This window comes from Sinocyclocheilus grahami, unplaced genomic scaffold, assembly GCF_001515645.1.
Source record: "Sinocyclocheilus grahami isolate Dianchi unplaced genomic scaffold, SAMN03320097.WGS_v1.1 scaffold355.1, whole genome shotgun sequence".
NCBI lineage: Eukaryota > Metazoa > Chordata > Actinopteri > Cypriniformes > Cyprinidae > Sinocyclocheilus > Sinocyclocheilus grahami.
The window spans coordinates 813196-835041 of record NW_015505534.1 but is presented as its reverse complement, the minus strand read 5'-3'; the positions used below and the strand labels follow the sequence as shown (position 1 = coordinate 835041).

The following is a 21846-nucleotide window of genomic DNA, read 5'->3' as shown; positions in this document are numbered from 1 at the left end:
CATATTATAGAACATACTTTTTTAACAGACACAAAGTAAGTTTCAAATCAAATATAGTGCCATACTAGAAAGTATGCAATTTCGGACACAGCTTATTTTTTCTAAAATCTGCTCAAAATATCAATCCTCCAACAAGATGAAATCAAATTCTGAAGCTATAAAATCGTGGATGTTTCCATCATAAACGACGTGATTTTCTGCAAAATCTGTCAACTCTGACTGTCCAAAATCTACAAACCAGCTCTGTCTTTCGGCAACTAGTGTCGACCCATCCAGACAACAATCAGGGCAAAAATCTGTACTGAAGTTGTGTATTCCAACCTTAAGTTCTACAGATTTAGAATGACATAAGGGTGAACTATCACTCTAAAAGCATTCCTCAGGAATAACTACTTGCGAATTTCCCCCACACTGCCCACCAAGAACAAAGGGATTGTGTCATGTAAAAACTCAATCACTAAATCATTAGGAGATGAGGAGAGAACAACCCCAACAGAGTCCAACTCACATACCTCCAAGCTTAATCAAGCAACTGACATCCAACTTTGTGTCCTTGGCATTCCTAGACAACCATGTTCAAACCCACTAGCAGTAATGCTGAATGAATTACACCACCTCCCTCCATGCTGGAAATGACATGCAGAGGTCTGGGCATAAAAGTGAGACATGCTTTGGAACATTTCAGTGCAGAGATCATGATTACCCATTAGGATGGCATGATGGTTTCTCTCTCAGCACAGTCATTTGTGCAACCTTACTGCATCTGCGAAATGTTTGTGTAAGCCCACCAATCTTGTCATTATTAAAATCTTTTTCATCCTTTTTAAAAGAAACGCTAAAAGGCTGCTAACATCTTTATGGGTGGTCAGCCATTATATTCCATTCTTTGGACAGGATCCATTTTACCAATTTATAATCCAATGCCCGTTCCCTACGGCTATAGGTCTTTATGGAATCGCTATTCATGGAGGCAAAGAATTAGAAAGGAAATGTCCAATGGCCACTTCAATTACATTCTTGTCACCCCCTTGAGGGATCTCTACATGCTATAGAAACCTACTGCTATGAATGCCTGAATTCCATAAAGATGCATTTTAAATGGACTGTACGACAAACTGGTTGTATTTATCAGAAATAAAGGCAGGATATCTGATTGCACAGTGCTGTAAAATTCTAGTAAATGTTGGAGAACTTGGAACATCAATGGTGAGGTTTCAGGACCCTGGAGAGCGCTACAGCTTTTTACAACCAAGATGCAAAAAAATAAACAAATAAATATTTTTTTTTTATAAAAATGTATTAATTAAAACCTCTCTGGGTTCATACATTTCTTCTTGAAGAACCATTTCGAATTAAATTATAAAATGTAAATTATTTTAAACTTTGACTGAATGAACCAATGCAAAAACGATATACATTGGTTACCCATATTTATTCTGTATGAACTACTAGCAACCTTGTTAACAACTTACAGTTAAGCTAATGAACTATATAATTTTATGGAATTATTAGTATCAGTAATAGTAGTAGGCAACTATTTAACGTTGCCATTACTGCTGCCGTGATTTCTCCATTAGCCACACATTAGCTTCACTTTGTTAACAACTAAATCTACAATGTTTTACACCATAGCCTTGAGACTGTTTTTCTCACTTGGTAAATGTAATCCTGAGCCACTTTGTTCAATGTTTCACCCTGTTCATTCTTTATCCTGAGTTATACATCTCACACTGTACGTTAAACCCTGCAACCGTTATTATTTGCATATTTATAAGGCCAAATCACTGAAAGAAATACAAAACGCGACCTGTAACTGCGTGTCAGTCGGTATAAAGATGCAACCGCTCTGAAACACAGTAGAAACCGTTTTGAATCTTCACTGTTCGACGTCTTAACCGCTTAGATACTGAAACTAAACAGCGCGTAAAAGTTTCTGTGACCAAACAGAGCATATGGATACTCAATGAGGAAGCGCTATGCCAGTTTTTTGATTGGTTGTCTGTTGCCAATCAATTAGCTGTAACGTTCTTACACCGCTTATTTCACACTATGTATTTGGTGGTGCCAAATCCCGTTTTCAAAACGTTACATACCCGATGGTTAAAACTAGTCTGTAACCCGGGTTTTAAAAAAAACGTTAGCCAAGGGTTATCAAGCGCTTGACTTTCCAACGTTTGAATTAGAAAATAAAAATGCTGATCTGCCAACACCCTGACACGACCACCAGCTGTCCAATGCTTTAAAGTGCGTGAACACGTGAAAACAAAGACATTTCGGTGTCAATCACCATTTCAGCACGCAACAGTTCCTTTGACATTGCCAGATCTAAAAGCGTGTATTTACACGCTTTCTAAAAAGAGTGAGATCAAATGTAGGAGTGGAGATGCCATGAAGCTATATCCATTTTCTTGAACATTAAGGATATGGCCATTCGGTTATTCTTTTGGCGTATTTCCTGATGGCATTGTCCTCACTGAAGATGAACAAAGAGCGGTTGACAGTGAAGCAGTTCTGTTTGGTTTGTTTAGGATTATATAAAGCCATTGTCCTGGCTCTCTGAGCCATCGACTGTTTGTACATTCTTTGACCGCCCGAGGGACCTCCTGCCCGGGCTCCCCCTCTCCCAGCGCCCGCTGTCCCTCCATAGCGGGTGGGCAGATCGTCTCCAAAGCGAGCCATCCTAGACATGCAGATATCCAACAGGTAAAATCCAAACTGGCATTAAATAGAAGATGAAGAGTGCACATTACAGTACAGACATCTGTTACCACTTAGAGTCTCCATCAGTCTATGTGAAGTGAAATACAAATATACAAGTCCCTTTTAACCAGCTCCCCGTGCGCCCTCGCCTCACTCCATTGCTCAGAAAATTGCACAAAAGAGAAACTTGTCATAGAAATGTCATTCCCGTTGAGTGCATTTCAAACAATGGAAAATGTGTAACCTTCCAATTCGTGCCACATCCACCCAACACAATCTGATCCAGCTGACAGGTCACGAAACCAAAATGTGCACCATCACTTACGCGTCACGCTAGACGGAAAAAACGAGCTGGTGGAATCAAAAGCGCGAATAAAGGTATTCCATATGCACGTACAAACGTTTTTTCTCTTCAGCAATGATTTGCTTTGCACACAACAACTGCACTTGGAGAAGCGCACGGTACGAATGGTGCCAAATGAATGGACGCTGCGCGAGGCTCTCACACGTGACGCAAACGGCCCTAGAGGCAGGACCACCTGCTGGAGAGCGCGTGAGGGGGAGGGTGTCTTAATTGATCATCAATGAATTATATTTATAACCGTTTGTCTTATTGTTTGCTTAGTGTCCATTTGAAAAGGAAGTAAAAGCGCCAAGCAAAAGCTCTTCGTTGTTAATAAATTACTAAATTTGAATCTTAAAAGATTTTTGAATTGTTTATAATAGAATAGAACATTAATGGCCAAAATCAGTGGCACCATTACACAAAAGCGAAATGTTGATTGCCTGTTGTTGTCAGTCAGTAAATTATCAAGCTGCATTGTGTGCCTTTGTTTAGCTATTTTAATGCATACTAATACACACATATGCCACATATACACATTTTCATAATACATTTGCACAAATTTGATGATTGAACATACAAATCTAATTTTAAACATGGAAATAAATGGAAAGTTTCTGGGTTTGAAGGTTATGGGAGGGGGGGAAATATTAAGAAATATGCAAGACTGCACTATAGGTCACTATCAAAGAAGCAAATTTGTTATCACTAAAATACGGGCACAGATTGAAATATGCTCCTTGGATCAGTTTCAAATCATGTTGTACCACGTCATAATATATTAATACGTTATATATTTATATATTACAATATATTATATACAATACATATGTTGTGTTGTTTTTATATTTAGCTAATTATATTTTCTACCTTAATACTCACAGAACCTTTTTACATTTATATTTAAAATCTTAAAACATTAGAATTACAATTAATTAAAACATTGCATTAGCTGGTCTCCATATAGGCAAAACATGACTCCACCCAGGGCATCTCCACCTCTGCAAAGGAAAGGCTGAAAGAAAAGTATTCAGCATGTCCAGATGTGAAGCTCAAGGCATTAAGGGTCAGTAAGTGTGAAGAATTTTCTGTGTGTGCATGCAGCCAGTCCAGACCCAGAGGCACAAAATCTCATGAGAGACTCCAGGCTGTTGAGCTAATCTCTGGATGTGTGGCATACCAGAGCTCCATCCTACAACACCCTAGGGCATTGCAGTGGAAAGGATTCAACACACACACACAGTTGGAAGATACAAGGGAAATAAGTTTTCAATCAGGACAGTTCTTGGATCGCTGTATTTTTTTTCAAGAATATTTTCCTGTTGATATGATTTATATTCATTGAAAAAAAACAAAAAGATCACAGTTCCCACAAAAATACTAAGTAGCAAAAACTTTTTTGAACATTGATAACTGTTATTAAGAATTAAACAAGAATAAGCAATAATTATTGAGCATCAATTCAGCATATTAGAATATATAATGCACTAAATAATATTTTTTTCTTTATTTCATGAGTTTTGATATTTTACCTTGCACAATTCACCTTTTGAGGCCACTGTACAGTTGAGCCTTTAGGCCCCCTAGTGGCTAATAGAATGAATTAAAATGATAAATTGTGATTGTGTTAAGTTCTCAGTATTGACCTTTAACAGCGTTAAGCTTTAAATTTACAGCAGACCACGATAAAGAAGTTAATAACCTTCAGTGTGGGTTACATTACAAATGACTTTCATCCCCTGCTGCTCACCTCTCCTCCCATGCTGCTACCTGCTCTTGATACGTTTCATGGGCGTTGATGATATCGGTGTTCTTCAGGTCACTGGGCCTCTCCAGCTCTACCACAGTGTCATATTTGCTACATTCTGCAGTGTTCTGGTCATCTCTGGCAGTTTGGCTCTCCTCATACAGACGGTCCTTGCTGGATAGTTCTGTTAAAGCTGCTCTTCTGTTCCTCTGATTGTCAGGTGGCTCAGAAGACTGAGCCCAGGAACTGAACTCTGTGCCCAGAGTCAACATCCGTCATGTTCCAAGTGTGGCCAATCGGGCGGCTTTATTTTTGAAATAAGAGGAGAGATGATAAACAGACTGACTCAAAGAAATCACACACATTACAGGGAAATGAAAGAAGTGAGACAAATGCATGCTTGGTATAGGGCCAATTATAACGGACTTCCTGTCATTTTTACGCTATATAAAGTAATAATTCTTACAAAATTCATATTTAGGGCCTACCGTATAAGTATTTTTGCATTATGACAGTTTTCATAATTACAATTAAACAATAAAAATAAAACTACTACAAAATAATTGCCCTACAATTCTTGTTACTAGTAAGCCAAAAACAAAAAAATCTTATTACAATAATGAAAATAAATAAATAAAAATTATATATTACTGTAGTTTGTACTTATATTAATTTGAATACAAATTTCATTGCATAACAGTAATTCTTTAGCAATAAAAAATGTATTATTATTATTATGATCAATAACGCTGAGAATAATTGGAATGAAAAAAGGTAATGATTAAAAAAAACATTCCTTATTGTCATCAAAGTAAATATCACAATGCAAAAAAATCAGTTTTGGTTTTTGAAATTTATGGAAGCCTGTTTCGCCACAGGACAAAAACTAGTACAATTGCGACTTTTTCCTCATAATTTAAAAATGTATATCTTACAATTCAAACTTTTCCCCCCCAGAATTGCTTGATATAAGCTCAGAATTGTGAGATATAAATGCAGAATTGTGAGATAAAAAGTCTCAATACCTTTTTTTTTTAATCCTTTGGCAGAAAAAAAGATGTAAACTAGGAATTAAGAGAAAAAAAGACACAATTGTAAGATATAAATGTGAAATTGTAAGGTGTAAACTCAGAATTGTGGGATGCAAACACTGAATTGTGAGAAGAAAAAAAAAGTCAGAATTGTGAGATAAAATGACTGCAATTACCTTATTCATTTTTTTTTACTTGTGGTAGAAACAAGCTTTTATAGTAACACAACCTGGACATGTTTTTTTGAGATTCACCCACAAAAAGACATTCAGTCTCAGCTCATCATTTAATGTCACTAAACCTAAATGCCACTAAATGTCACTAAAGCATTATCTATCATTAAAATAAGTGAAGAGTTCACTGTGATACAGATGAATAACAATCCACAACCCAGTTAATGACACGGCAACCTCGAAAGACAAACCCAGTGAACATCCTACCATAGATAACAGCGGATTTTCTCTCCTTCCAGTCAGAGTTATGCCGTGTTGACCCCTTCATTGCCCTGCCCATTTGTTAACCTTGTGCAGCTCTACGAATTTACACGATCCAGCTTCTCAGCCATAACTGTGTATCCACAAAGCGTGATCCTCATAACTGTACTGACCGCTGTAATAGTGAACAGGTCTTAAAGTTTGCAACTGTGGAATGCGGAAAAGCAGGTTTCCTGTCTCATTAGTTAAAAGCCTTTATCGGCAAAGTCAGAGGGCCTCAATCATCAGCTCACATTTCATTGGATCAATTACAACCAGAATCTCAAGTAATCAGGAAGAGAATAATCAAAGAGTTCATAAAAGTGAGAAAAAAAAACACCTCTTGATAAATGATCAAAAGGCTTCCTGTTTTGCATTGCAAAACTCCTTGGGTCTCATTTGTGGCCACATGGGTTAAAAGTGTAACTCCAAAAAATTATCTGCTTCCTCAAAAAGCGTTATGGGATGAACAGCAGAGATTGTTAGTTCCAGATTCGCAAAACTAGTATTTATCATCGTACTTCATGTTATTTTTTACATAACAGTGACAGAGATGTTTCTCTTTTATGAGTAGTAAATTTATTGAAAAAGAAAAACACAACCAGTAAGATTGTGCATCACGTTTCACTGTCCAGAAATGTGTTACCGTTTTCGTTGTTCCCCCTCATTTTGCAGTGTTTTGAATCTCTATGTCTGGATTTGCACAAAGGACATGACTACACTTATCAACATTTAAAAAGACTGTAATAGTTTCACTATCAACATGAACTTATGGAACAAAATCGATGCAGGCTAACTATGTCAAACTACAGTTAGAAAAAACAGATGCCAATTTAAAAATACAAATGAAAAGGAAAAAAAAAATGAAACACTTGCTTCTTCACCATATTTTACAACTTGTATTCACTTGGTGAGTAATAAAAAATTAACATAACAAAAACCTTTTTCAGCACCATTTGCGTTTTCCTACACCCCACCACTTTTCACTCCACCAGAGTGAAACGTTCCAGTCCTATTCCTAAAGCACATGTCTCAAAAGCATGCTAATAGGTTCCATCATTGTGACCGAAAGTACGTACAGAAATATTTTACAGTTTGCATTTAACAACAGCCGTGTCTATCCAGGCCAGTAACATGCAGGAAATAACCCATAGGGCTTGTTTTTAAACTTGTCCCAAATTAATTTGCACTTCCAGTGGCAATTCGCCATTAAAACGCATTTATACTTAAGAACTGGGCTTATTACTGGGAGGAAATAGGCCAAAAATGGCCTTTTCATGATTTTGGTAGCACTGACATGACGTCCTGCGTCTGTGAACCAATCAGAGGACACGCTCGACGGGCGCTTATTTCCAATGATTGCTAGCCAATAGCTCATCTCAAGTTAATGCAGCCCACTGAATGACTCAGAAAAGGCTACTGGGAAAAAAAGGTTGGTCTTTGAATACCTTTACATAATTTTCTGCATATTCTGTGAATGTACAAAAACTAAAATCAGAAGAAAAGTAAAACAAACTGATGCAAACATTATTTGAAACTCATTTGGGAATTGATTGTTCGAAACTGTGAAGAATAAAGTTCATAAAAGATGACAAGAAGTGTGTACGCGAATGGCGCAGAAGTTCGAGTCAAGGTAGTACTCAACGGAAACCTGCTGCAAAGTCCATAAATTGGCTCAAACAGGTTCATTCTCAAGAGAGAGAAAAAAAAAAATCCACTTTGAGCTCTTTTCATGATGTCGAACAAGATGTATCGTGGTCCAAAGGGGCGGGGTGACAATAAAAAACCTATACAAAATGTGCGTACTGAACACCCTGAAAAAACAGTCCAATTGTGCACCTCTCACCTTCAAGACTTTAAACCCTTACACTGTTTCAACCAATCAGGCTTTCAGATCAGCAGAGCTAAACGTGGCACTGTGGGTGTGGCATCAAGTGGCCCGGGTTGGTCTTATTAGAGATAGCAGAGGTACCAGCTGGTGATGGGAAGCGACCGTAAAAGTAGGAGAACCGGATGTTTTATGCTAGAAAGATGGTTGTCAGAGGGTTTAGCTGGGGCTGGATGGGGTGGACGAGCTGGTATCGGGCAAGGCGCTGGGCTGCTGGTCTCCCGGCGTACTATCTGCCTGCCTCTGGGCGATGGCAGTGGCTGAGTGCTTGCATTTGGATGAGCCACACTGGCATCTGAACAGCTTCCCTTTTACATCCCAGAAGTGATCACCGTAATCAAACCTGAGATGGGGAGAGAAATTCCAATTTTATATTCCGGTAAAAATAAATGAGCTCCAACAAATGCATTCATGAAGTGCATGATGGGGAAACTAACATGTTGAGTCAATCTAAATTGAGTATTTGCAAGTAAATGGACAATGATGTAAATCAGACCAAAGTTCATCTCCAGCACTGATGTTCTTGCAGGCGAAGAACGCGATGTGAGGAAATCTGAGGTCCTGGTGAGAGGTGAACACCCGACAGGGGAACAGATTCGGCTCACAGTGATGGTTTATGAAGCGGCTGATGTTGCCGTAGAAACGTGCATCAACGCAGTACATATCACCCACCTGCAACAGCAGTGACAGAAAATAAATTGAGAAGGTGTTTGTAGAGTGAGGTCAGACTGAAGAGAATGGGAGGGGCTCAACAATAAGGATTTCTTTTTTTATTATTCGTTTTAAATAAATAAATACATAAATAAATACATACAGGTAAAATATGTAAGATTTAAAAAAAAAAAAAAAAAAAAAAAAAAAAAAACAAGCAAACATAATATTGTGAAATATTACAATTTAAAATGTTCTGTTTCAATATACTGTATTTTAAAATTTAATTTATTCCTGTAATTGTAAAGCTGACTTTTCAGTAGCCATTACTCCAGTCTTCAGTGTCACATGATCCTTCAGAAATCATTCTAATATGCTGATTTGGTGCTCAAGAAATATTGCTTATCATCATCAATGTTTAAAACTGTTGTGCTGCTTAATATTTTTGAGGAAACGGTGATATATTTTTTAAAAAGATGAATAGAAAGAACAGCATATTTAAAACAAAAAATTGATTTTAACAATGTGTAAGGCTTTTACTGTTCCTTCTGATCAATTTAATGCATCCTTTTTGAATAAAAGTTTAAATATTTCATTAATTATTTATTTAAAGTATTAATTACCTTATTCATTTAATAATACTTTTAAAAATTATTAATTTAATTAATTTCTTATCATAGTTGTTTTCAGTACTTCAGTTTTCTCCCTTTGTGGTTGCTTTCTTGCATGCTGGTTAGACTCATCCTTCTAAATGGATGGTTCTTGGCCAGAATAAGCTGTAGTGCAGCCCAGATTTTATGCCATCAGTCCAACATCTGTCTAAGCAAGAATACTGAAGGCCTAAAATACAAGTACTAAAAGTATAACGGTACAGCCAAATAAATCATTCTTCTGTGCTGACAGAGGTCATCTAAACGATATATGCAAAATGTGCTTGCAGGCATGCAGATAATCCACTATTGACGGGGAGCAGACAGGAGAGGTAATGTGATTTTGAAGGGAAGTCATCCTAGGATGGCAATACCTTGCTGTCCAGACTGAAAAGATAGGAGTCATTCTCTCTGACATCTGCTTCAGCGTCAGAGATGATTTCACCCACGTATCTGTTGGAAGGAAATGAGACATTAGGGTACAAACACACTAAGCACACAATCGTATCCATACTGACACACCTAAACAAACATCTGCACAGCCACACACACACACTCCAGACTGAAACAGGAAGATATAACGCAGGCCTCAATCACCTTTAGAAACATCATAAAGCTCAAAAGGGTTCTAAATAAGAAACTCACTCGCAAACAAACGTTCCTTGCGGGATATCCTGTAACGTCTTGACACCCCATCCCATCATCTGCGTCCTGAACAACTGCAGTCTTATCCTAAGAAATCATTTAAGAGAAAACCACTCAATTCAGATCATATACTACAATAGAACAACAAGTACATGCGAATACTAAATAGTTGGTCAGGGTGATTAATTGTCTGATTTTTAAATGATTCTACATAGTTTTTGGAGTGCACATTTCCTGTTTTCAAATATTACCAAGTGAATTTTTTGTCAAATAAACTTCAGGATTTTATGTGTAGATTGTAGAATTTAAAAAATGTGAGGAACCTCAGTCCGTTCTGTACCACACGGTTTTTGCAGGTTCTCCAGCAGGAGCAGGCGTGGTTGCACTCGAATATAAGGGGTGGCTCCTCATTGCTGAACTCGGGCAGCAGACGGCTCTCCTGACGCCACAAACACAAAACATTTGAACTCTCATACTAAAATGAACATTGCAACATGTCAATGGTGCTTGGCAATTCAAAACTCGCCACCATGATGCTAGATTGCATAGAATGGTTTTCAGGGCATTGGTATGCAGTTTGCTAGGGTGTTCTGGGTGGTTTCTACATAGGTTTTTACTTTATTATTGTTCATAGATAATGCTCAGGTCCCCTATTATTTATCCGTTTTATCGCTTAGATAAAGATATCAATATTACCTAAGCTAGTTTAATACTTTAAATACAATTAACAAACACCTAACTCCAAGTATGGGCATTAGTAACAGCGATATTTGATTTAGCACCACTTATACTTTTGACGACCATTTCGCATGGTCTTGTACTTAGCTAGTTCCACCTCTAGGTGGAGATGCTTGCCAAGTCAAATGACATTAACAGCTAGTAAGAGCTAGTAATTCATGTAACTGTGCTTCAAAATAACCCAAATTTTCCCAATTTACAGATATAACATCAGGAGTGAATGACAGAGTGCTGACTGTTTAGGTTCTATGGATGGAGAGCTCAGAAATTGACTTACTTTATCATACCAGCAGCGCAGGCTGAGTTGGCCACACATGCAGCTAGCTGAGGAGCAATCGTCTTTACAGACGCAGTACTGCAGAGTGAAATACCAATTATACATCTTTTTCCTTCGTTTAGAGATTTATTACTCGTTCAATGTTCTGTCTTAGCTAACTAGCCAACTCAAATTTGTCAACAGTGCCAAGACGATTAATTGTCGTTCTTATATCAATGAGATTTGAAAAGTGTTACAATAAAAACAGGACTTCAGCTTGTCTACCTGCAAGTGGGTGATATTTTTGTCAATGTTCATTGGGGATGTCACACAGCTTTCAGGGACATATTTGTAGTTGTCAGGACAGGGTTCGCTATCCACCGCATTCACACACGGGATGGGGACTTTCTCGTAGCCTCTGGCGATGTCCCTAAGCACAATTACACGGTAATTTAAAAGCTAATTTAGGTCTTAATTATGGTTTAAATAAACATGTCAATACTGTGAGCTGAAGGACAATGAGATATGAATTAAGTGGATCTACCTGTTGAGAAGCTTCTCTACAGGGCCAGTCTGGTTGCTGTTAGCTTCTCTCTGCTTTTTACTGGCTTGAAGGGCGGTCCAAACTTTCGAGTTCTGGCTGCAGCACTCCATTGGCGTCTCTCCCTCTTTGTTCTTAAGGCTTATGCCAGCACCTCGTGACAGAAACAAGCTACAGGAGGCACAAAAGAGGTTATCTTAAAAGTTAGGACAAACAAAATGAAAAAAAAAAAACATTATTATTATTATTACTATTACTACCATTTTCCCAAAACATTTTTTGGTCTTAGACACATTTTCATCCTCAGTGTAAATATTTTGTTTTGATTCAATGGTTTCAAACAAACCAATTCTAAGGATGAAAAAAATATATGTGTAATCCATCTTCGCCTGTGGCAATATTACATTCAGGACTCCAACCAACCACTGTAACTGCCTGCCAACGGATCAATAATAAAATTTGTCCAGGAAATGATGAGAGCAAGCCTTTATTGCTAGTGTCCAGCTTCAATAAATCTACATGACATTGATCCAGTCTCCGATAAAAAAAATGCAGCTTTAAGCTGATTGGGATCTACACAAGCACCTGATTAGACTGCAGTACATCGGATATGGGAGTAATCCTGCAGTACAATTATCTTCTAGGAGGACGGCTCAGACGTCACTAAGTTGTAAATAAGCCTAGCTCACTACAGACCTGTGAGATTGAAAGGAAGTTTCCCAATCAATCAGTCTGGATCGATAAAACCTAGTGGAGGTTCACTCACTTCACACAGTCGAGCCGGCTCTCCCTTGACGCTATGTGCATCGGTGAGTCTCCGTGGATGTTGACGGTGTTCAGATCACACTTCGCACCCAGCAGAATCTCAGCTATCTCCACACAGCCAGAGAATGCCGCCCAGTGCAGACAGATATTTTCCTCCTAGAATCAGAGTTGACGATTGCAACAGATCAAATACACTGCATTTTAAACAGTCTGTCATCTAAACCTATGCAAGAATTTAAAATTTGACAAAGTAAACTACAAAATACTGTAAAACTGCAGATGTAACTTTGATGCAGTTTTACTGCAGTTTCCATATACAAAACACAGCACACAGACCTTGTCTCGGATGTTGATGTTAGCCCCTTTGGAGAGCAAGAGTTTTACTTGGTCTGCATGTTTGTACTCCGTGGCCCAAATCATGGCTGTCCATCCTCCATCATCCTGGAACAAGAAATGCAACTACATCTCAGTATTTTTGACTCCAATGGCTCCCACTGTCCACAACAATATTGAAAGCACCATTAATTTGAAGGATTATCAGGATTTTTACAAAATTGTTTTTCCTCACAATTACTATGCAATGAAATACTTTGAAGTTTGAAATAACTATAACAACGTATATTCATTACAAAAATGCCCATGGCTTTTTAAGATTTTATTATTTTTCATGGCTTTTCCAGGTCTAGAAACCACACTTTTAAAAGTAATAAAAAATTTATATTTAAATGCAAATAATTTTATGTAATCTTGAGGCCCTCTAGTTGAGAACTACTGGCATATACCATAAACCACAAAAATAAATAAATAAATAATACATCAAGGTTAAGATAAAACTTTTTTAATGGATAAGTGAAAAGTTATTTTGTTATGGTTATTAAAAGCCAAAGAAAAAATGTCCAAAGCGATAAAATATTTTGTACTGTGTTGTTTAGAGGAATTTCAGATTTTATTTTTTTAATGACCAAAAAAAAAAAATAATTTTGAGTGTATCATTAACGTGCCTTGTAATCTTTGAGAAACTCACAACAAGAATCAGTAGGAGTAGTTTTCAGTTGGATGGAGGACTATTGGTGCAGTTGTGAAATTCCTGAGATATGTTTGGCAGAGTCTATTGACTCAAATGGTGGAAATCCCCAAAAACACCATCTCGCATTCTCAAAATATTTTTACAAATGTTAAATGTAACAGAAGTTCCAAAACCTGGCAGTTAATATCTACAAGGCCTGTAGACAGCAAATGTTGTACAATGCCAAAATGTCCAGTCTTAGCAGCAAGATGGAGACATGTTGAACCTTCAACATCCTGAAAAGAAAAGGAAACAGGATGTGAACAGGCTTCAAACAGAGTGGATGTTCCTCAAAAAGCATTTGATTACAGAATGTACTAAACAGACTGGCTTATCAACCCTCTTGCTTGTGGCAGCTGACCTTGTGAGAGACGATGGCTCCAGCCCTCAGAAGATAGCGTACTGTGTCAAGATGATTGTTCTCACAGGCCTCCATCAGGGGAGTCCGCTGGTCCTCATCACACATGTCAAGGTTTGCACCAGCCTGAAGAATAAAATCACTGATTTGAATGATAATGTCAAAGTCATTGAGGTCAAACCAGGTGTGACACATCAGGAAATGTTCTAACTGTATATGCAAATGAGATAAGAACTACTTCAGGGTTCTCTTTTGTGTTTCACAGAAAAAAAGAAAGTCATACAGGTGGGGTGAATTAATGATGAATTTTCATCTTTGAGTTAATACTAGTTCATTAGCATTTGCCCTCACCTGCACCAGCATATGGCAGACTTCCTGATGACCTGCTTCAGCTGCTACATGGAGCGGTGTGCGTTTGTTTTGGCTCTCCATTTTAAAGTTAGGATCTATCCCATCCACTGAGAATGACAAAGGTGGTTTCCAGCACAAAGCAGAGAACCATGAATAAGACATAACTTTATATTCATCTCTCTTACCCAACATCAATAGCACCTTCTGCAGCTCCCCTTGTTTGGCAGAAATGTACAGCTGTTTTGGGTGAAACCGAAGCTTCTTGGGTCTTGGAGTAGAAAAAATGATGGTAATGAGTCAGTGTAAATTGTACTTCATAAAGACTTCATAATGATTGAACCCCATGTTAGTATGGATAATGTGGCCATAATAGTTGGTTTTCTTACTTCTCTGCATCTAGAGCCAGCAGGACACTTTCCAGAGTTTCTTTAGTGGTTCCTGGTGGAGGTCCGGTTCCGGATCCAGCTCCTACAGGTCCGGTTCTGGAGCCCAACGGTGACACAGATGTGTCCTGTGACCGTGGAGGTTTGGGTAAGGTGCTATCTGCTTTGCCCTCTCCAAGAATAGAGAGCCGAGTGGACCTTTATTGACCAAAAAATCAATTTTAACCCAAAAGTTGGAGAAACAAACAAAAAAATCCTACAAGGATGCTGATTAAGAAAGTCCTACCTAGGTACACAACATTAAACAGCTTACACATACCCTCCAGTGGTGGTGTCTGCTTTGCCCTCTGAGGTGGTGGGCGCGCAGGAGCCGTGGGTGAGAGGCACAGTAGACGTCGTATCAGCCTTGGCAATGGTGACCTCTTTCGCCTTGCTGACCTCCTCTCCACAGTGTGGACAAAAGCTCTGACCGTTGAGCACCGAGGAACAGGCTCGATGAAACCGGTGGGAGATGTTCACCTCTGGCTGACACTCCATGAAGACGCCCTGCACGATGGCCACATGAAATACCTTTGAGTGTTTTGCTCAAATGTGGCTAAAGTAAAAACTCTGGAGCTTTTCAGACACATGCACTCAGTCATGAATTTCTTGGCCAGTGGCTTGTCATGCTGAAACCCAATCAAAGATCTAAAACGTTCTCTTGGGTAAAGCCAAAGACTCACGGCTCTGCAAAAGAAGCCACAGCCTGGGCAGCACTGATGTTTGACCATGCCCGTACGATGGTCCTCACACAGAACCAGCAGTTGGACAGAGTTTGAAGGCCTCATCATCTCGTGCTTCAGCACTGCACTCTGACAACGGCTCAGCTACCCCCAGAACAACAGGGAACCAATTAGAATAGAGTTCAGAACCTTCTTTTTTTTAAAAGAGTAAAAAAACGTGTATTGTAACATGAAAAATGACAATACAGAAAAAGAAGATGCCAAGTATTCAGCAGTTAGATGAATCCTAGGACCTTCTGTACTGAACCGAATTATTCATCTCATTTCATTTCAAAAATTGGTACCCATATTCAGATGGTATATAGCAGGTGTTCTTAACTCTGGCCTTCAAGGTCCAGTTTTCTGCAGAGTTTAGCTCAAACCACATCAAACACACTTGAGCAAGCTAATAAAAATCTTCAGGATTACTAGGAAGGCAGGCCAGTTGGATCAAAAAGTGAGGGCCTGAGCTTGAGGACCTCGAGATCTCAAAGACATCAAGGGCCAGAGTTGAGTACCCATGGTATATAATGAGATAATGTACTCCTGAAAACGCAATCACTGCCACCATCATTGTTCTACATATTCACAAGAGTAACCATCTCACCTGGCCATCAATGCTCTCTGTCGCCATACACTTCCTGTCCGCAAGCGTGAGAATCTCTCGGCTCTTGGGCATCTCCATTCGACAGCTGCAAAGGGGCAGTTCCTGCACCATGTTGGTGTCTGTGCTCTCCACTGACCCTGAAACAGCTAAGAAACACCATCTGTAAGACTCTAATAATCATGAAAGAGCTTAAAGACCATCATTTTGCAAACACAGAAGGCAGGAAGTCAATGTTACTTCAAAATCAGATGTATATCGATGGAAAATATTGCATAGATAGCACAAACTGCTTCAGGATTACTCTTCAATAGACACATGACCACCAGGGGGCACCATATCAGTTGAGTCTTGATGACTCATTTTATCCAAGATGGAGGCCACCACAAAGGCCTTACAACACAAATTTACACAAATGTGTCTTTCAAGACACTGACATCGAAACCAATCAGATGGTAAAGCCTAAAGACATAAAAATGTATTTGTAACTAGATGAAGCAGCCAATTTCTACTTTTAACTTGAAGAATTGAACAGATTGCAACTTAAGACTCATTTCTATAGCATTAAACCAGAAACAGACTTCCCCATGCACTTCATAATATAGTCAAAAAGCAAACCATCGTTTTCATCTACAAGATCATTCACTGCTATCTCAATTTAAATACCCAAAAATGTATATATTAATAATAATTCAGGATTTAATTTCACCTGTACTTGGAGATGTCAGTAAAGCTTCCTGTGCTGCTAGGTCGAGGGAGTCTAGTGGGACTTCTTTATACTCTTTCCTGTTGTCAGAAGGGGCTGATGGGGAGCTCTGGCTCTCAGATAGAGACTGGGACTCCATTCCTGGAGTTATGATGGGACAGATTTGTAAATGAAAGTCATTAATAGCTGAGGTGTTGCCCTACAGCAGATATTCAAGGAAAACGGGCCTTTTAACATTTACTGTACCTGATAGTCCTTCTGTTTTCGCTTTCAATTTCCTCTTGCGTTTCCTTGATGGTCGGAGCCAGGCATGGTCCCCCTTGACTTTCTTTTTCCATTTCTTTTTCAAACTGGACTCTGAACTCTGAGGAGGACAGAAGGAACTTACAGTCCACAAACTGAAACAAAGCATTATCTCAGGAACCTCAAATCAGATCTGTGAAACTCACTGGACTCAAAGCATTGTGTGCAAATAACTCTTGGTTATGCTGTGTCTTCTGATAGAATGTTTGTGAACTCACCAAGTCTGATTCATCCCCTTCCTCTTCACCTTCGCCTTCTGGTGACTCCTCAGACTCCTGTTCTTCTTCAAGAGGCTTTTGAATGAAAAATTAAAAAATAAACATCCTTCCAGAGGAATGTAATGACTAGATGCTACTCTACTTGTTCACAGGTTCAGTGAACAAGGCATTTGGACAAAAAATCCAGGAAATAACCAACAAGACGGAAAAAAAGAATGGATGAGACCATTTTTCCATTGGCTCATGAGCTTTGTTGCTGAAATTCCCACCTGAGAGACTGAATCTATCTTGGGTCCCTCCCGAGAGGCTTTGGCTCTATCCTCTCTGACCAGCTCCTCATCCTCCTCTGTGTCTTCTCCGTCCTCTGACTCTTCTTCATCAGACTCATTCTCTATTCTCTCGCCATTCACATGCACGGCTTCCTTTGACTGCTGTGAAGCCAAGGAATAAAAAGACTGGCATTAGATGTCAATGTTCACATGTCTTGGCTTTAAGAAGTACAGAAAAATTCAACCAATTAGCAATGCAAAAATATTAAAGCAGCACTATGTAACTTTTTCTGTGTTGAAAATTTGCCAAATGTATATAATGTACATCATGAATTCATCTTCCAAACCGCGTTTTTTGTCTTATTCTGAATCAATGCGGTACACTTATAATAAGTACTTATATTTGGACTATTGTAGCCTGGTCGGGTCGTCACTGCTGCGGAGTAACACATACCTGCGTGAATCGCCATAGACATAAACTTAGAGAAGTAGCTCCGGTTGGAATGTTCTTTCGTGGGATATGTGCAGTTCTGTTTATTAACCGCTAGAGCGCCAAAAGTTACATAGTGCTGCTTTAAGATAAGAATACTAATGGCCAACAATCTAAGCAACTACTCAAAGAATACTTTTAACAACACAATATAAATTATAATTTTTCACTCTTTAAGTGTGAATCTGGTGGTCCTATCTCTGACCTGAGGGTTGGGTGGAGACTGGGACATACGCTGAAACATCTCCAGAACTGTGCGTTGTTTCAAAACTTTATTTTTCTTCTTGGGCACAAGACTATACATTCCCATCTTTCTTTTCTTCCTCCTTGACACGGCTGCTACTGAGGGAGAGACAGGTCTGGGTTCAACTGTCAATGCATAAAGAGAGAATTCTGGTATACAGGCTTGTTTTTAAGCACTTGTTTCTTTGTAAAAGCAATCTGATAATTTCCATGAAAAACTGTAAAATTTAGGTTAGATTATCTGCATTTCAATTTGAACTTGAACCATGTTTGATGTAAAGTCAAATATAATTGAGGAACATGTTGCTGCCAATTTGGTGCAATCAAAACTTCTTAACAACTAATTACAGTTTCACCAGACATTTCCATTTGTCCACTATTTTCACTGAGTAGCTGAGGTAAGCTGTATATTTTGTAAATTTTAATATGTAATCTGGTAGTGCCAAAAATACATATGTATACTGCATACGTAATTTTTTTAATTCAATACTTTATTTAATTTGAATAAAATGAAAAATTAAATAAATTTTAAAAATCACACTAAAACAAACAGTATAAAAAATAAATATATTTACTAAAGATTAAATTATTTAATATTAAAACATAACATTAAGCGATCTAAAAAAAATTGGGAAATTAGCACAATGGAATATACAACAATGGCCTGTATAGATAAATAATAATAAAAAAAATCTTTCATAAAATTATATTGTTCTATCAATATAATGATATATTGCCCATCCCAAACTTTTTTCATAAATGTATGTAAAAAAAAAAATGTAAATGGAATACCACATCAAAAACGTTTTAGAGTGACAAGGTTTGTTGGAAACAAAGAAAGGCAATACAGTGTATAACCTGTTTGTGGCTTGGCTGGTGTGGTGTTCAGTACAGATGTGGCGTCAGTTTGGCTTTGAGGTAGCTGATTCTGGATTGGAGATGGCTGAGGCTGCACTGTCTCTGGTTTGCCTAGACTGTCATCTTTCACCATGACTGGCTCCTTATTTTCCCTATTCAAAAGCTGAAGGAGGAACAGAAATGCTATTATATGTATCCATGACCATGATTCATGAGACCTAAAAAAAAAGACCAAAACACAGCATTGTGGAATGCACTGCAGTCATGACTAGTGCAGCTGACGTAGATTTTTTCATTGTGGTAAATCTTCATTACCTTTAGTGTCTGGTTTGAGACCAAAACACAGCATTGTGGAATGCACTGCAGTCATGACTAGTGCAGCTGACGTAGAATTTTTCATTGTGGTAAATCTTCATTACCTTTAGTGTCTGGTTTGAGGCCGGCCTTGACATAGTTTTGCGTGCGCGATGTATTGTTGGTGGGGGTGTATTTGATACTGTGCCGTTTTTAGTCTCTGTTTCCGCTCGTCTTTCTGTTGGGCTCGGTCCTGGGCTTGCAGCACTGTTTGAAGAACCCTGGTCTGGTGGTCGCAATGTTGAAGCTGAAGTTGGCAAGCTTTTAGTCCCATGCCCCAATGTGGAACCCCCTATGGGAGACCAGTTAGTCCTGTGTGGGGCTGACACTGTGTTTTCCTGCTGTTTGCTTAGAATATATCCATTACTGCCCACTGTAGAGCCATGGGGCAGCTCAGTCTCTGACAATCCGTTCTTCATGGTTGAGGATCGGGCTGGTGACCCTTGTGCAGACAGGTTCTGTTCAGTTCTCTTTGTGTCCATATTTTCATAGGTCCCATTCAGCTCAGTGGCCTCTCTGAGAGGGTCAGCTTGCCCGTTCGAGTGATCTTCAATCCGTTCTTCATGGTTGAGGATCGGGCTGGTGACCCTTGTGCAGACAGGTTCTGTTCAGTTCTCTTTGTGTCCATATTTTCATAGGTCCCATTCATCTCAGTGGCCTCTCTGAGAGGGTCAGCTTGCCCGTTCGAGTGATCTTCATCTCCTCCTATAAGAAACAGAACAGAAAAAGATTACTTGATTTCACAGTCTTAAGAGTTAAGTAATTATTCCAGGTTCAAAACAAGTCGGCACATAATATTGTTAAAAATAAAAGCAAAATTTGTGCTTAGAATAAAAGTAAGACACTCACAATGAAAGTAAACAGTGCCAGAGACCAGAAGCTAATATTCTGTTAAAGCACTTAAATGAATTCTTCTGTTTTAAAAAATTAAAATAAAAAAGGAAAATTAAATTACATTAAATGTAAATGTTTTGCAATATACAAAACAATTTAAATAAAACACTAAAGACTAAAGAAAAATCTAAATGTGTTAAGACATGGCTATCAAGAGCGAAACGATTAAAAAAATATTTTTATCATCCCAAATGCTCATGTATTAAAATAAATTCAGTATTTACCCTCTTCTTGATCACTGCGAGACTCTTTTGTCCCCTCGGACTTCATGGTTTCCCTCTTGCCTGAATTCCCATTGGCCAAACCGGAGGGCTGAAAACAAACACACAGTTGCATTACTGGGTTTCCATAACATATGTAATACCATGGAAAAAAGTTGTATTTGCAAACTTTGAGTATTAAAGTAGTAACAAATAATATGTCTCTTAAAGAGAGTGGAGAGAGTGCATGAAGCCAATTGATGAAACTTTACAATGTCCAAGCCAGGCTGATGGCAGGAATAACCTGTCTAAAACAATTAAAGCGGTAATGAGAATGAAAGCGACAGATCAAATTAAAGTTTGGATCTAAATTAAATGACCCACTGTTTCTAAAAATAGCAGATAATCATTATGGCCACTGCCAAAAAAACACAAACACTGGCGAGAAAGGGAAAAAAAACATGGAGACATCCCTTGGGAATATGAGAGGCTTATCCCAAAGGTTCAGTCTAAACAACATCTGAATAACAAGGGCTTTGATTGGCTGGGCTTTGAGCTGTCAATCACTCCTGAGTCAAGGTAATATTTTCAAGAGATTCAATATCTCCCAATGCTTTAAGCCATGACTGATTTCAACCAAAGCCTATGGGTTCATTATGCCTAAAAACTATAACCAATTATCAAAAAAATCATGTATTTATTAAAAATGAACCAGTCATGACCAGGCCCAATAATATCATGACTTTTATAACAACGACAACATGGAAGAATTAAGAGGAAGAGAGCAGACACTGAGGCCCAGCATGCTCTTGCTCCCTAATTGCACCATTTTTTCTCTCTCTCTCTTGCTTTCATTTTACATGTTCTGGTTGAATTGGTCACTTTCGTTCTTGGCTACTGGTCCACCGGAAGTAGACAGCTTGATCCATAGCTTGATAAAGTCCATGTGGAACATTCCTCCTGCTACGGTAAGTGAAACAAAACAAGCCACAACAAAAAAATCCCAGTTTCAGTAAGTAGATTCAAATCTTCCTGCAAAAACAAAGACAAATTTGGGAAAGTGCTGAGACTTCATGAGGACTTCATTCCTCTCTAACCCTCTAGCCCTCAATGAATACAACAAAAAATAAAGAAACTGGAAAAAAATGTGCCAACATCATGCTGGTACCATCAGATGCGTCACATCCTTGAGATCTAACGAAATCACAAGAAAACGCAACTCTAGAAAGAGTGTCCGATGCCCAGAGGTCTCGTTCCTAAAGTCAATGTCCATCTACAGGACTCCCATACAGTCTGACAGAGCAGATCAAGCTTACTTTGGCCTTGGAAGACACCTGAGATCTTGTGTAATCCTTTGAGA

General features: G+C 38.5%; 2 protein-coding genes across 6 annotated transcripts in view; both read right to left on the bottom strand.

Annotated features, from left to right (window-relative positions):
* Positions 1 to 3147, bottom strand: part of LOC107548771 (voltage-dependent N-type calcium channel subunit alpha-1B-like) — a 118735-nt gene extending 115588 nt beyond the window's left edge. The window contains exon 1 of the mRNA XM_016229577.1: positions 2426 to 3147. Within this exon, the coding sequence (XP_016085063.1) occupies positions 2426 to 2688 (263 nt within the window). The 5' untranslated portion in view covers positions 2689 to 3147. The remainder of the gene's footprint in view (positions 1 to 2425) is intronic.
* A 3716-nt stretch (positions 3148 to 6863) lies between these two features.
* ehmt1b (euchromatic histone-lysine N-methyltransferase 1b) lies at positions 6864 to 21067 on the bottom strand. Of its 5 annotated transcripts, XM_016229612.1 has the most exons (27): positions 20871 to 21067; positions 20511 to 20598; positions 19458 to 19951; positions 19039 to 19201; positions 18143 to 18306; positions 17448 to 17606; positions 17179 to 17253; positions 16904 to 17021; positions 16661 to 16798; positions 15955 to 16100; positions 15309 to 15452; positions 14906 to 15132; positions 14590 to 14784; positions 14389 to 14471; positions 14204 to 14310; positions 13856 to 13978; positions 13629 to 13730; positions 12765 to 12869; positions 12430 to 12584; positions 11667 to 11834; positions 11408 to 11552; positions 11144 to 11221; positions 10452 to 10567; positions 10129 to 10215; positions 9858 to 9936; positions 8679 to 8854; positions 6864 to 8525 (listed from the first exon to the last, which is right to left on the bottom strand). In XM_016229612.1, the coding sequence occupies exons 1-27, from the start codon at positions 20955 to 20957 to the stop codon at positions 8342 to 8344; spliced, it is 3906 nt and encodes a 1301-aa protein (XP_016085098.1). In that variant the 5' UTR covers positions 20958 to 21067; the 3' UTR covers positions 6864 to 8341. The 5 variants fall into 5 exon arrangements, with proteins under 5 accessions (XP_016085098.1, XP_016085093.1, XP_016085094.1 ...); XM_016229607.1 differs by lacking the exons at positions 20511 to 20598; positions 20871 to 21067 and having other exon boundaries at positions 17448 to 17609; positions 18143 to 18279; positions 19458 to 19570; XM_016229608.1 differs by lacking the exons at positions 20511 to 20598; positions 20871 to 21067 and having other exon boundaries at positions 17448 to 17609; positions 18143 to 18276; positions 19458 to 19570.
* Positions 21068 to 21846: the final 779 nt, after the last annotated feature.

What these genes read in the sequence shown, in the direction of transcription:
- ehmt1b (XM_016229612.1), bottom strand. Translation starts at nt 20,957, where the DNA reads ATGTCTCCATGTTTTTTTTCCCTTTCTCGCCAGTGTTTGTGTTTTTTT. An exon ending in TCGCAGTGATCAAGAAGAGG is followed by an intron (nt 19,952 to 20,510) that starts GTAAATACTGAA and finishes TCAACCATGAAG; the next exon opens with AACGGATTGAAGATCACTCG. An exon ending in AGATAGATTCAGTCTCTCAG is followed by an intron (nt 17,254 to 17,447) that starts GTGGGAATTTCA and finishes TTCATTCAAAAG; the next exon opens with CCTCTTGAAGAAGAACAGGA.